The 14,409-nt window shown below is 43.6% G+C and overlaps 3 protein-coding genes across 4 annotated transcripts in view; 2 read left to right on the top strand and 1 right to left on the bottom strand.

Moving 5' to 3' along the window:
• The window catches only part of LOC118106630 (collagen alpha-1(I) chain), a 688,934-nt gene that overhangs the window by 413,281 nt on the left and 261,244 nt on the right, over positions 1–14,409 (top strand).
• rpl35a (ribosomal protein L35a) lies at positions 1,316–5,672 on the bottom strand. The gene is made up of 5 exons (XM_035154144.2): positions 5,592–5,672; positions 4,689–4,724; positions 3,636–3,788; positions 2,758–2,902; positions 1,316–1,393 (listed from the first exon to the last, which is right to left on the bottom strand). Exons 2-5 carry the CDS (start codon positions 4,697–4,699, stop codon positions 1,370–1,372), a joined length of 333 nt encoding a protein of 110 aa, XP_035010035.1. The 5' UTR covers positions 4,700–4,724; positions 5,592–5,672; the 3' UTR covers positions 1,316–1,369.
• The window catches only part of LOC118105987 (mannan-binding lectin serine protease 1), an 8,434-nt gene continuing 663 nt past the window's right edge, over positions 6,639–14,409 (top strand). The window contains exons 1-13 of one of the 2 annotated variants that reach the window (XM_035154084.2): positions 6,639–6,753; positions 7,028–7,247; positions 9,650–9,827; positions 10,109–10,240; positions 10,779–10,975; positions 11,079–11,226; positions 11,329–11,447; positions 11,732–11,810; positions 12,206–12,340; positions 12,534–12,608; positions 12,753–13,000; positions 13,184–13,372; positions 13,705–14,409. The exon at positions 13,705–14,409 is cut by the window's right edge and continues 663 nt beyond it. In XM_035154084.2, the coding sequence (XP_035009975.1) occupies positions 6,644–6,753; positions 7,028–7,247; positions 9,650–9,827; positions 10,109–10,240; positions 10,779–10,975; positions 11,079–11,226; positions 11,329–11,447; positions 11,732–11,810; positions 12,206–12,340; positions 12,534–12,608; positions 12,753–13,000; positions 13,184–13,372; positions 13,705–14,139 (2,265 nt within the window). In that variant the 5' untranslated portion in view covers positions 6,639–6,643 and the 3' untranslated portion in view covers positions 14,140–14,409. Of the gene's footprint in view, positions 6,754–7,027; positions 7,248–9,649; positions 9,828–10,108; positions 10,241–10,778; positions 10,976–11,078; positions 11,227–11,328; positions 11,448–11,731; positions 11,811–11,884; positions 12,091–12,205; positions 12,341–12,533; positions 12,609–12,752; positions 13,001–13,183; positions 13,373–13,704 lie in introns of those variants that run through there. The other variant, XM_035154085.2, reaches the window with a different exon arrangement.

Below are 14,409 nucleotides of genomic sequence, written 5' to 3'. Positions count from 1 at the left end.
TGCTTTTTGCCACCAGTACGTCTTTGAAGAACAGTTTGTCACAGAAGCACATTGAATGGTGGGATATGTTGGGCCGGGAAGGTCGTTGCTCGGGGCTGGAAGGAGACATTTGAAAGAGTCTGTGAACCGGGAGTCTAGTCGCGCTGCATAGTCATAGGGATTCATAGTCGCGTAGTCAGTCTACGAACGCAGCCTGCCAAAGGATGCAGCCTCTGAATTAGGACTGTAATGGAAATCCTGCATTTGTGTATTGATTATTGGATGAACTGACATGTTTAGCTAAATGGTCAACTGTGAGTTAACTTAGGGTTTACGATTATTGCCCAGGGACTTTAACCTTATGGTGTCTCTGAGCAAATGGTGCACTCCAGGGGTCTGAGCTAGAAATGAAGCCAGGATGTCCCCCACCCTAATAAAACCTCAAAGAAGCTGATGGATAGCTTCTTTTCCCATGTGGGAGGGGGCTATGCGTTATAAGAACACAACTCTCATGTCCATGTCACACCAGGTGATGTGTATTTTGAGTCCGTCTGCAGAATTAAAGTTACCGAAAGACAATTGTGTGACTTGTGCTTGATTCACAGAAAATTGCCACTACAGGACACAGCTTCAACTAGTCTGAGGAGTCTCGAGACATCAGGACACAGTGGTTGTCTTCACCTGCAGTTAAGTTGACTCCACCCTAAATCAGCATCAGCACAAAACACGTCACTACTCTAACCCTCCACAATAAAAGCACGTGGTATTAACAGACAGGAAAAAGAGACTGTCCTGGTTCAGGTCCACACTTGTCCACAGCTGAGGCTGCAGTACCGTGGTGCATCATGGGAAATAGAGTCCCTTAGTTCAGTCTGACAGGATCAAGACCCTGAGAAGTGCAGGTGACTCGTCGGATTCATGTTCCTCATTAAAGAGGGTTTTATTGTTTACTTTTCTTTAAACAACGGTTTTAATATTTCACTGATCTGATTGGTCAGACTTCACCTGGTTACTTTAGGGATCCATCAGTTACCATGGTTTCTTACCCAGTAACCGGTGAACCAGTGATTACCTGGATAACCTCACTTCTCAGTGCTGCCAGGCTCATACACTGTACTAGTCTGACTATCCAACAGGAAGTGGCCGCCTTCCCAGAATGCTGCGCTGCCCCCTGTTGGTGCTGCAAAACGATTTAAACTACAGTGAAATAAGTTTATTCTTGATGAAACGTCACTGTTGAACCTGTGAAAAATAAATACGTACATTGTGACATCAGCGGGTCTGACACCTTCTGATTGGAGGAAATATTGAATCGATAACACAGACAAGACACAGCTTCGTTCTGATCATTTTATTGTTTCTGTACAAACAACATGTGATGAAGGCGTCTTCACACTCGAGAGGGATACAGCATCTGCAAGAGAAGTCACATCGTCAGCCTTCACAATAAAAGCACAACACTGATCTGAGTAGCAGAGGAGGCGCTCTTACCAGGGTCTGGATCAGACCTGGTTCTGTTCAGATTTCAATGATCCATATTAGATAAGAAAATTCTGATTGTGCTTCACACCTCATGATGTTTTCTTGGGAGAAATTGTGTTTGGAAAGTTTTGACTTTTCAACCTCAGCCCAGGTGTGAACAGACCCGGAATGTATTACCCGGTCACTGACACTCAGGTGAGTCCTTGATGTTTAAGACACCTGAACTCTGAGCACATCGCATGAGAAAGGTGTAAACAGGGTCTCTAATCATACCTGCAGAGCATTACATGTCTCGATCATTTTCTCCATTGACATCTTAACACCCTTTTAGTTTTAAATCAGAAAAAAGTCAAGGTACAAGACTGAACAGAATTATCTTCAGAATGTAGAACTACACATCCCATAATCCATTGCAAATAGTCAGACGACTCCCAGAATTGAATCTTGTTTTCCATTTTCCTCATTAATAAAAACAGCAGCGTGTTAGAAAGAAATCATGATCACTCGGAACCTAATGTGACACTGAACAATCCAATCACATCCGACATGACTTTCATAGTTGTGGTAGTTAAGGCTGGGCGATAAAACGGTATTGATAATTATGGCGATATAAATTTTCCTTGCTAGAAATTTAAAACCTGCGCTCACAAGTTAGGACACGTACCGGACTGATTACTTTGTGTTTGATTCTCTAGAGTTTATGAGACACATGTTTAAACCTGCTACACAACACAAGACGCGCACAGTCAGGACATCAGGGTTAAAGTGACCGCAACGAGCCGGAGTCAAGATCCGACATCATCAATTAATAACAATTTTAGAATATAGGACTAGATGGTGAATATCCCACGTGATCATCAGTTCATGTGTGAAGAGGGACAGAGACGAAGCTATGCCCCGTTTATCCAGGAACGTTAATATGAATTCAGCAGGTTTTTATAAAGATCAGTTCTAAGTGTGATGATTAGAAAACATCAGGAGCAGTCACGTGTTGACCAGCAGAGTAATGCTCCTCAGTGCAGTGACGCTGATGTGATTTATATGACTATACAGCGACTGATCTCAAAACATTATCACGATAAGACTTTTTCCATATCGCCCAGCCCTAAAACATTTCCATGCGAACAGTCAGCTCCACCAATCAGAGATGTCGCTACTACACTGGACTGTGGGTAGTAGAACTTCTCCTTGACAGTGTGAATATTAAAACAGTGTATATTCATACTTGTAACATCTACAGGAGAATATAACACCCACTATGAAGAGCAAAAGGGCGGAGCTTCACGGACGACTCACCACTCTGATTCTGTGTCCCATGGCTTTAGCCGGCAAGTTGCTGGAGAACTTGGCTCGGACCATCCCGCTGCTACCGTGAGCTCGGGTCACCTTCCCCCAGATAACTCTGGTCTTATTGGGTTTACCACCAGGTGTCACTGTGTTCCTGCAGAAAACAAACATGGGGGCACACAAGTGCATTTCAATTTCACTGGTGGTTTATTCTGACGTCAGTACAAGTGGAGCCAGTTGGATGAAAAAAGACATTAGTACAAGTGAAGAGGTAACGCAGATCTTTAACCTGACGAATATAGTCCCTGTTGTACATGCATGTGTAATGTTGCGTTCTCTTGTCCTGTACTTCAGAATTAGTCACATTAACCCTAACCCGACTATTTCACAGTCGGTTAAACAACCGACAATCTTCAGACCCAAGTTCACAACTTTTCAAAATAAAAGCTTTGTAGTTCAGCTCAGTATAAAACACGGCAACAAAATGAACATTGTATTTAGATGAAGACAAACAGGAAGTCATTCTGTTAATGTTGCTGCCATGATGGAGATCAGCTCCCTTGTCTCAATCTGATAAATAAAAAAAAAATAATTAGATTAAAATTATCTTTGGTGATTTTGACCTAAGGTTTGACCCAGTTATCAACCACTGCTGTAGTTTATCTGAGGACCTAGAAGAAGACATGTTTAACCCTGTCCACAGCCTAAAGACACACTGCCCCCGACTGATACGGAGTGCTTGTTGACTGTTTATTCAAGTTTTATTAATATTGAACTAATCACGTGTTCGAACCAAAGTGAAAACTAAACTTTCTGATTTATAATAAACATGACCTGTGAAGATGATCAGATACACGAGATACGAGACTAACACAAGAGACACTTACTTCTTGGCCTTGTAGACGTAGGCACAGCGTTTGCCCAGGTAGAAGTCGACCTCGTCTCTGGTGTAACATCCCTCCACCTTCAGGAGTGCCGTGTGCTCGCGCTGGTTCCTCAGACCGCGCTTGTAGCCGGTGAAGATGGCCTTACTCCACAGTCTGCAGACAAGAGGCAGACAACACGCCAACAGCTTGAAACATGCCTGGGATTGTAAGTCTGCAGCAGGGGAATCAAAGACCTGGTTCACACCTGGTGTTAACATCCGATCACACGTTCAGCTCTGAATGCACCTTACTGCTTTTATTAAAGTGGTGAAATCTTAACCGCGTGCACACACGGTAAAATCCTCATTTGTGAGTCATGAACAGAAATTCAGTTTGCAACACGCGAAGACATAACTGCGGCACATCTCCCTGCACAATCCCACGCTCTGCCACAGCAGCAGCCTGTTGCGTGCATGTGTCCAAGCACAACCCGGCGTAATCTGAACAAACACAGGTGACCGGTATCTTCAGAGCAATGAGTGTGGAGGTCGGACAGGACAAAAACTGTTGTAAAGTCTGCGTGTTGTCGCTGCTTGGAATCAGGAGACAATCATGGACGGATTTATTCCTTACAGAATTTCCCTGGAGCTGCCGGCCGGCGTATGACTGACCGACTGGACCAGCGACGGTACCGCGAGTCCTGAACATATTGTATATACCAACGTTATTATAGCGACACAATTCTGTTTTTGTTTACTTCCTGAGTTGTCGGTTATGAAATCCGGAAACTAATTTTTGTTGCATCGGTTTTTGGACCTTAAGTGTGTTGGCTTGTTGGGGAGACTGACTTTATAAATATATGGATTGAACTCTGGATGTTAAGACACCTTCTTTCCTATACTTTGGTTATTTTTGTTTAGGTAGTTTTATGTATAGTTCTTCTCTTTACTGTTGCAAATATTGGTGTTTTAATGAAACCCAGAAACCCCCTTCTACATATTTTCCTGATGAGCTCAGTGGGGTTAGCAAGCGAGGAGAGTGAGTGAACAATGTAGGACACAGCGTCAGTCTTACCTTCCAGGCATCGTAGTCTGCTTCAGGTCAGTTCACCTGCGAGACAAAACAAACGTCACACCTGGATCATGTGTACATACTGAAGCATTACATCGTCCCATCAACTGTCAGACGTGACGAAGACGCAGTTGTAGGGGACACTGACAGATACAGATGACAGGGACAACGAGGACACGGACAGAGACACATGCAACGAGGACAGACGGAGACGATACACAGATGAGGACACGGACGACGAGGACAGGAACACAGACAGATACACAGATGACAGGGACAACGAGGACACGGACAGAGACACATGCAACGAGGACAGACAGACATGCACAGATGAGGACAGGAACAGACAGATACACAGATGAGGACAGGGACACAGACAGATACAGATAACAGGGACACAGACGAGGACACCCTGTCCACACAGCCACCCCCGCTTTGACTTATTGATCATGCTTCGCTCTGACGTCAACACCCAGCCATTAACACCAAATCCGACGTCACGGATTCGGGGCTACAGCCCGGACCCGATAGCCGATCCTGGGTCAGAGCACCGCCGCCACCCAACAGTGCTAACAGGGACCGGAGGAAGCCCGGGACAGAGACCGTGGGAGGACCGGGTTAGACACCGGTGTTGCCTGTCTCGGTCCCCGGGCTTCAGTCCACATGGACCGGGAGGTGAAGCGGAGTCTCCGCCGACTCCTCAGCGCCTCAGGCCGGACTGTGCTCCTCTCTGTTCGCCTGTTAGCGACATCCAGCCCGCATCTCCGCCATCGCTCGCCCCACACCGACACGACGCGGCCGGCGAGCGGAGGACCGCTTGTCCGCTCACCGGCGCCGAACATCGGTCAGAAAGAACCGAGGATTTCACGCTGAATGAAGAGTTTGTCCGACATGTTGGAATCTTACCGTCACTGCGGGAAAGATGGCGGAAGGAAAGAACGGCCCAGAGGCATGCTGGGTAATTATGGTCCTCAGAGGTGTCTGCGGAGCTGCCTGATCAAAACAAACCATTTATTTACATTTTAAACCATTTAACTGGTGGGAAAAGATTTAATTAACGAAGTTAACTGGTTTATTTTAACAAAAAACACCAAAGTAAAAAGTTCTATTTTTATTCTATGTTCTCTTTTTTTTTAAACAAATGTAAATGCACAATAAGCTGATGTTGTATTTAGTTTTATCATTCATTCACTTTTTTATTATTATTATATGTAATATTTATCAATAATTATGTATTATATTCTTCAGAAAATATTTATTTGTTTAAGTATTACTAGTTTTTTGTGTGCAACACCCTAAAAAGTTGAATAAAACAAAATTTCATAAGGAAGAAACCATAGACTATATAAAAAGGAAGAAATGTGACACATCATCAGGTCACAAACTCTAAAATAAAACCACATCTGTGATGAAATGATTGAATATTATTGAGTTCAGTGTAAAGAGAGAGACTGAGGGAACATAAACATTTCATAGATGAAATCTGTCTAGAATCATCATTTAATCATTTATCTTTATTTGTGACAAAGATCTTTTAAAGTTCATGTAAAACATTTCTACTCAGTTTCCATCGATGATCAAGACATTGAATCTGAACAGACCACTGCTCTGTGGACGACACCAGTTTACAGGGTTGATTAGCCTGTTCTGGTCACTAAAACCAGAACAGGCTAATCAAGTAACTGAACTTCAACTTCATGTTTCAAGGACATAAAACCCTGGATGAGCTGTAATTTTCTTTTATTAAACTCAGATAAAACAGAGGTTCTAATACTCAGAGAAGCATTATCCAATGATGAAGCTGCTCTACCTTACATCTACATTACCCTCATCTTTGATCTGGATTTGTCGTTTGATTCTCACTCAAAACAATGATGATAAAAATAATAACAACAACAATGATAACAAATAAGTAATAATAATAATACACAGTTTGCTCCGCCCACAGACCTGACGTGATGACGTTGCCGGGTGGTTCACATACGTCACACGCACTCAGCCTGGGAGCGGACGCTCCGGAGCTCCGGGCTCAGAACGGAGCAGCGGCTGCAGCGGGTCCGGTCATGAGGTGAGCGAAGCGGGCAGAGTGAGACAGAGAGTCCGCTCTGCAGCTCCTGATCTTCATTTATTGATTATTGATCAAAACCTCCTGTGAGACACTTATGATAGAATCATGTTTAATAATGGTTTAAGATCATGTTAGATTAAAATATTATATTATATATTATTTTAATAATCTTACTAGTTCTTTTATTTATATAACCATTGTTTATTTTTCTGACGTTCTAAAGTTGTTGTGACGTCACTGATGTCATCACTGACTCTTCTGTGTGACGTTCCAGGCGTCTTCTGTTCCTCGCCATCATGGCGTTGGCTCTCACCGCTCAGGTGTCTCTCTTAGAAATGTACGGCAGCCTGCAGTCTCCAAACTTCCCAGAGCCGTATCCCCGGGAGACGCAGCTGCGCTGGAACGTCAGCGTCCCCGACGGCTTCCAGGTCAGACTCTACTTCAGCCACTTTGACCTGGAGCCGTCCTACCTGTGTGAGTACGACTTTGTCAAGGTGAGACACTGGGGCATCATGGGAACTTTCTGTCTCCTGGTTTCCTCAGATGGAGCATCGTCAGTCGCCTTGGTTACAGCTGCATGAGTGGAATGCATGAAAATCAAGTATATCCAGCCTACTACAAGTGATACGATAACGTGTCGATCACCGAAATAACGTGTTCAACACCGAGATAACGTGTCGATCACCTACAGGGCCTCAGAGTCAGTGAAACAATAGAAACAGATCAAAGTCAAATCAAGAGAAAATTGATTTGTAGAAAATGTATCAGCTGATGTTTTACTTCCTGATCGTCGTCGTCTCATCAGTAAAGGGAAGAGTGACGAGACGTTTCTCTGAGGAAATAGTTACACACACACACACACACACACACACACACACACACACACACACACACACACGTGCAGTGCAGTGTGGGAAGTCAGCCTCCTTTGTGTTCTGCAGCTGCTTGGTGTTGACGGCGGGTTGCTGCGACGCCCGGTGACAACATCTGAATATGAATGTGTGTGTGTGTGTGTGTGTGTGTGTGTGTGTGTGTGTGTGTGTGTGTGTGTGTGTGACCTGCTGTTCATTGACACTCAGAGTAAACTGAACTGTGGTGAATGGGAGATAAGACTGGAGCCTGAAGTGAATGTTAAAACACAGACAGAGTGTCGGGGTGTGTGTGTGTGTGTGTGTGTGTGTGTGTGTGTGTGTGTGTGTGTGTGTGTGTGTGTGTGTGTGTGTGTGTGTGTGTGTGTGTGTGTGTGTGTGTGTGTGTGTGTGTGTGTGTGTGTGTGTGTGTGTGTGCGCGCACGCGTGTGCTCCCCTCAACATTTCCATGTGTTTATAAAAGTATAGCACCTCTACACTGACAATATCTTCCGTAGTTTTAGTGAATTCTGTGAAAAATGTAACCTCCCAAAATCTCATCTATTTCGATACTTGCAGGTCTGTAACTTTGTTAAACTAAGTAATGCCTCCTTCCCCAATATTCCTCCTACCACGGTAATTGACTCAGTTTTGGACATGTCCACAAATCAGAAAGACCTCGTCTCAAAATGTGTACACCCTAATCTCCGATCTTACAGAAGCCTCTCTTTATTATTCCCCTTATTTGTTTATTTAATTTAATTTTTTCTTGTATTTGTTGAAACTATATGTAGGACCAGGGGTGGGAACGGGGTCTAAACGAAAACAAATAAAAATAAAAAAGAGTCCTTAATGTTCATTGTATTTCATTGTACCTGTTAAAGGAATAAATACTATTATAAAAAATAAAAAAATGCACTCAAACGTATCTTTTTTAAGATAAAAATGATAAAATATTATGGTAATTTCAATCTCTTACATTACATTGAGCTGACGCTTTTATCCAAAGCGACTCACAATCAGTGCATCAACCATGAGGAACAAACCAGAACAACAAGAATCAAGAAAGTACAATTTCTTCAAAAAAAGCAAAACTACAAAGTGCTATAAGTAAGTGACATGTAAGTGCTACTAAATTGTTAGTTTAAAAATGTTATTCAAGGTATAGTCAGAAGAGGTGTGTCTTCAGTCTGGAGGAAGATGTGTAAACCTTCTGCTGTCCTCATGTCCATGTGGAGCTCGTTCCACCGTTTAGGAGCCAGGACAGGAAACAGTCTGATGTTGTTGAGTGTTTAGCTCATAGTGAGGGAGCAACAAGCCGATTGGTCGATGCAGAGTGGAGTGAACGGGCTGGGGTGTAACGTTTGACCATGTCCTGGATGTAGACTGGACCCGATCCGTTCGCAGCACGGTACCAAGTACTAATGTTTTGAAACGGATGCGGGCAGCTACTGGTAACCAGTGAAGGGAGCGGAGTGGTGTGAGTGAACTCAGGTTAAAGACCAGTGGAGCTGCTGCTTCCTGGATGAGCTGCAGAGGTCGGAGGGCAGCAGCAGGTAGACCTGCCAGGAGGGAGGGGCAGTAGTCTAGGTGTGAGATGACCAGGGCCTGGACCAGAACCTTATTATACAACTGTAGAATTACACAAAGACTGATTGTTTTACAGAAGTATTTCACTTGTCAGAGTAAGAGTTCTCTTCAGTGCAGATTCTGTTCTTACATAAGAACAAATCCCTCCTCAGTCCACGGTGACAGACACTGTACGGATTGGGCCCCAACGACCAATCCCCCAGTTTGACACCTAAAGACTGGACTCAAGGACATTAAAGGGACTCTTATGTTTATTATTTTTGTTTATAATTTTCGGGGTTATTGTATGTTGTATTGTAACTGTCAACTTTGAATTGCAGTGTACGTGTTCTTATATTTGTTCATTGAAATATTTTATTATTTTTCTGAGATTTATATTAAAGTAAAGTTTTGTTAGTTGTTACCGGTCGATGTCGAGACGTCATGTCCGTCTGAGGTGTTCTTGTGTTTGTCGTCAGGTGGAGGCCGAGGGGGAGTTGCTGGGGTTGTTCTGTGGGCGGGATCAGACGGACACGGAGGCGGTGCCAGATCAGCAGTTCATTACCTCCCCAACAAACTCGCTCAGCGTCGTCTTCTCCTCCGACTTCTCCAATGAGGAGCGGCACTCCGGCTTCATGGCTCATTACAAAGCAGTGGGTGAGGATGAGTCACATCTGGAGAACATCTGGACGGATTGATGGGGATGTTATAAACATCTGGACGGATTTATAAACGGATGGAGCACATGTTCTCCACAGGAACGAGAACATGGCACAACACAAGGTCACGTGTGTGCACCTGCACATGTTGACGTAAAGTTTCTGATTTTCAGACGTGTCTGAAAAACATGTCTTCTGTCCTGTGGGAGGGGCTAACATCTGTAACCTACATGACGTGTTGACTGTGACGCTGTGTTCTTACCTCCTCTCTCTCTCCAGATGTGGACGAGTGCAGCGAGCGCAGTGACGAGGATCTGATCTGTGACCATTTTTGTCACAACTACATTGGGGGATACTACTGCTCCTGTCGCTATGGTTACCTGCTGCACACCGACAACCGCACCTGCAGAGGTGAGTCAGCAGAGTCTGAGTATCAGTGGACTTTTTCCTAATGAATGCATGTCTTCATAAGTTCCCTAATTAGCATAGGGACAACCCACCAATGCCCATAAAAGGTAATGCGCGCTACACATCCTCTGATCCTAACCCTCTAAGTAACTAAGTAAATTTACTTCATTACAAATATACTATATTCACATTTGACAGAACTTTTTACTGTGAGTTTATCTGATGTATGAAAGTTACTATTATTGATTATTAATGAGTTGCAGCAGCTGACAGTCAGAGGTGAGTATTGATGAGTGATCGTAACAGAGCGAGTGTTGTGATCGCCTCTCAATGTTTGTCGCAGATTTTCAAACATAATCAGATTAAACATGTTGACATGTGAACTGTTTCACAGCAGATTAGAATTCCAGTAGATTAAAACCACACAAACACACACACTCACATGACTCTGTGTAATGGCTCAGAGTTCTGGGCGTTAGAACCAGGTACTTGTCTTCACAAGTACTGATAAATATGTGTCTGTCTCTCTCTCTGTGTTCAGTGGAGTGTAGTGACGTTGTGTTCAGGGAACGTTCTGGCATTTTGAGCAGCGTAGATTTTCCAGCTCCGTATCCAAAGAGCTCTGAGTGTTTGTATCGTATTGAAGCGGAGCCTGGATTCAAGCTCCGCCTTCAGTTTGACCCCAGCTTTGACGTAGAGGATCATCCAGACGTCCGCTGCCCGTACGACTACGTCAAGGTGTGAGCAGCACATATACACCTGCACACACATGCACACACCTGAACACACAGTGTGTAGTGGTCAGTTACCTGCTCTGTGTGTGTGTGTGTGTGTTTGTCAGATCACAGCAGGAAGTACACAGTTCGGTCCGTTCTGTGGATCTTTGTCTCCAGGGATTATTCAGACCGACAGCAACATCGTCACCGTTATTTTCCACAGCGACAACTCTGGAGAAAACCTGGGCTGGAAGATGACATACACTGCCACAGGTTTTTATATATATATATATATATAAGTTTTCCAACACTACTACAGCTGAATCATCAGTGAGCTAATGTGTTTTTATGGATGATTTTATTTTGACATAACAGGAAGTCAGTGTCCAGTCCCCGAGAGCCCGTCCAACGCTGTGATCAATCCTGTCCAATCAGAATACTTCTTCAAAGACCACGTCCTGTTCACCTGTTCACCTGGATACAAACTGATGAAGGTGTTTACCTCATCACTTATATAACACTAATAGACACATATATACTCACACATTTTTATATACACACAGTATATATTTATACATACACTAATATACACTATATATAATGTGTTTATATAGATACTACAGTATATTTATCTACATAATTTATATAGCATTTAAATGTATACTATTTATATACAGACTGTATATAATATATTATACACACTATATATAAACATAGTTTCCTCTGGTGTTATATTTAAGGGGTGGACGTGTTTGATGCTCGTCTCGTGTGTTTTCAGGACGGTGAGATTCTGGATCATTATCAGGTCGACTGTGGATCTGACGGAACGTGGAGCAGTCGTCCTCCTCAATGTCAATGTAAGACAGCACAGGAGACTGGTCAATAATCAATAATCATTGTGTGATCGATTATCTGTCGTCCCCTTTGATAGAGACAGCTTGGATGAAAACAACTGAGACTCTCCGTCTGTCTCCATGGAAACAGAGTCCACGAGGAGGCGGAGCTCCATCATCTACAAACATTTTAAAAGCGTCAAAGCAAAACTTATAAACCAAAAAAGAGAAAATCTCTGTGAAATGTTTTCATTGAATTTAATATAAGTCAAATGTATGACCAAATAAATTCAATACAAATCTGTATTTTGAATATTTCTCTGATTCTTAAAGTTGCCACAAACTTTGACCAAACTTAGTTTTGCCTTTGATCTTCGTTCAGACTGAAAGCTCATTGTAAACATCTGTTTCTGTCACAGTGGTGGATTGTGGGAATCCCAAAGTGGTCGAAATGGCTGACGCGGTGTTTGGTAACCATGACAACAGCACACTGTTTGGTTCAACTGTCCATTACGTCTGTAGGGGGGACACATTTCACCTGAACACCATCAACAGTGAGGATCCATATGATTATTGTTAAATATCATATTTATAAATATATATCTTATATTTAGCGTCTTAGTCATCAATAACAGAAATTAGATTTTAAATATGTATAAATATATCAATATAAGATCAATATTTTATCGATAACAGGAATCAGATTCTAACCCAGGTTGAGATTTATTTGTGTTGTTTGTGTCGTAGCTTCTTACAGCTGTGGACACAACGGACAATGGACAAATCCAGAATCAGGACCCAAACTGCCGAGCTGTCTCCCAGGTGACCTGAAAACAAAATGTTTATTTCTCACTTGTAAAAGAGTATTTATGAAATATTTGCATATTTATTACAATAAAAGTTCACATCCTGTAAATTCTTTTATAAAACTACTGACATTTACCTTCTGTCCATGTGTGCGTCCAGCCTGCGGCCGGCCGTCCCGTACTCTGCCCCCTCAGGTGAAGCGGATTGTGGGGGGGCGTTGTGCGGGGCCCGGCCTCTTCCCCTGGCACGTCCTACTCAGCGTAGAGGATCTGTCCCGGGTCCCTGAGGACCGCTGGTTCGGCTCTGGGGCCCTTCTGTCCGACTCCTGGGTCCTGACAGCAGCTCATGTCCTAAGGTCTCAGAGGAGGGACACCAGTGTCGTCCCTGTGGCGCCCGAACATGTCAAGGTCAGAAACTGACCGACGTTTTTTTACATTACCTGTTTATTTGTGATATTATATCAATATTAACATAAATATTGTATATATATTTATTTAAAAAAATACATATTCAGTTTTTATTTTTCTCTTGTTTCATATTGCAGATGAATCAGTGAGTTGTGGTGTATTATGGGATGTGTTGTCTCTCAGGTCTTCCTTGGTCTCCATGACGCCCGGGACAAACGTCTGGCCTCTAATCGCTCGGTGAAGCAGATCGTCCTTCATCCAGACTTCCAACCCAACAACTACAACAACGACATCGCTCTGCTGAAGCTGACGAGCCGGGTGGAGCTTAACGATGTCATCCGTCCAATCTGTCTCCCGCCTCCTCATAACAAGGTGCGTTTGATACGTCCTTCCTCAGAGCAAGGACGAACCAGAGAATTTTTAAGACATGATTCTGCTCCTGCACTTTGATTTATTATTACTATTACATAGATTTTATATTGTCAGTATTATTATCATATTTAGATTTTGATTGATGTTCCGGACTCTGTCTCCTCGTGTTTGGACTTTGTTTTGTATTTTTGTATTTGTCGGGAGGTTTTTATAGAGAGAGAAAAACGTTTAGTTTAGTTTTAGTTTGAAAGGACAGATTTTAAACCACAAGCCTATTTTCAATTTTAAGGATTTTTTAATGAATTGACCTTTGACCTCTCTCTCCCTGTCAGGACGACCCCTCCTCACCTGTTCCGAACTCTCTGGGGATCGTCGCCGGCTGGGGGATCTCCATCCCCAACGCCACCTCCTCCTCCTTAGGTGACCCCCCCTTGCTGACCTCTGACCTCCTGCAGTACGTGAAGCTGCCGGTGGTTTCTCAGGACGAGTGTCGGGCTAGTTACGCTTCGCGCTCCGTCAGCTACAACATCACGGAAAACATGTTCTGTGCCGGGTACTTTGAAGGTGGGAGGGACACCTGCATGGGGGACAGCGGGGGGGCGTTTGTGATGGAGGACAAGGTCAGCCAGAGGTGGATGGCATTGGGGTTGGTGTCCTGGGGGGGGCCGGAGGAGTGTGGGAGTCAGAGGGTGTACGGAGTCTACACCCGAGTGACCAAATACGTGGAGTGGATACAGCACCACCTGCAGGCTGCCCCCTGGTGGTAAGACAGATATCACAGCTGCAGCTAAGACTTAATGAACATCTCCTCTGATCGTCTGTCCACCTGCTGCAGAAAACGTCTCCACGTCTTTTTCATATTCTCGTCTTTGACCTTTATGAAAAAGCTGAAGCTAGCTGTTAGCAGTTAGCTTGTGATGAAGCTAATATTAATCACGACGCACAAGTTTCCTTAACTGAACAACCAGAACATTCACCTTCATACAGATGTCACATGTTAACATGTTACTGACCACACGCGCCCACACACACGCACA

The sequence above is a fragment of the Hippoglossus stenolepis genome, chromosome 4 (assembly GCF_022539355.2).
Source record: "Hippoglossus stenolepis isolate QCI-W04-F060 chromosome 4, HSTE1.2, whole genome shotgun sequence".
Taxonomy (NCBI): Eukaryota; Metazoa; Chordata; class Actinopteri; order Pleuronectiformes; family Pleuronectidae; genus Hippoglossus; species Hippoglossus stenolepis.
This window is presented reverse-complemented; position numbering and strand designations above follow the sequence as displayed.

Excerpts from the sequence above, each read along its gene's own strand:
- rpl35a (XM_035154144.2), bottom strand. Across the intron at positions 2,903-3,635 it reads TACGTCTACAAGGCCAAGAA|GAACACAGTGACACCTGGTG; the intron begins GTAAGTGTCTCT and ends TGTTTTCTGCAG. Across the intron at positions 1,394-2,757 it reads TGGGACACAGAATCAGAGTG|ATGCTGTATCCCTCTCGAGT; the intron begins GTGAGTCGTCCG and ends CTTCTCTTGCAG.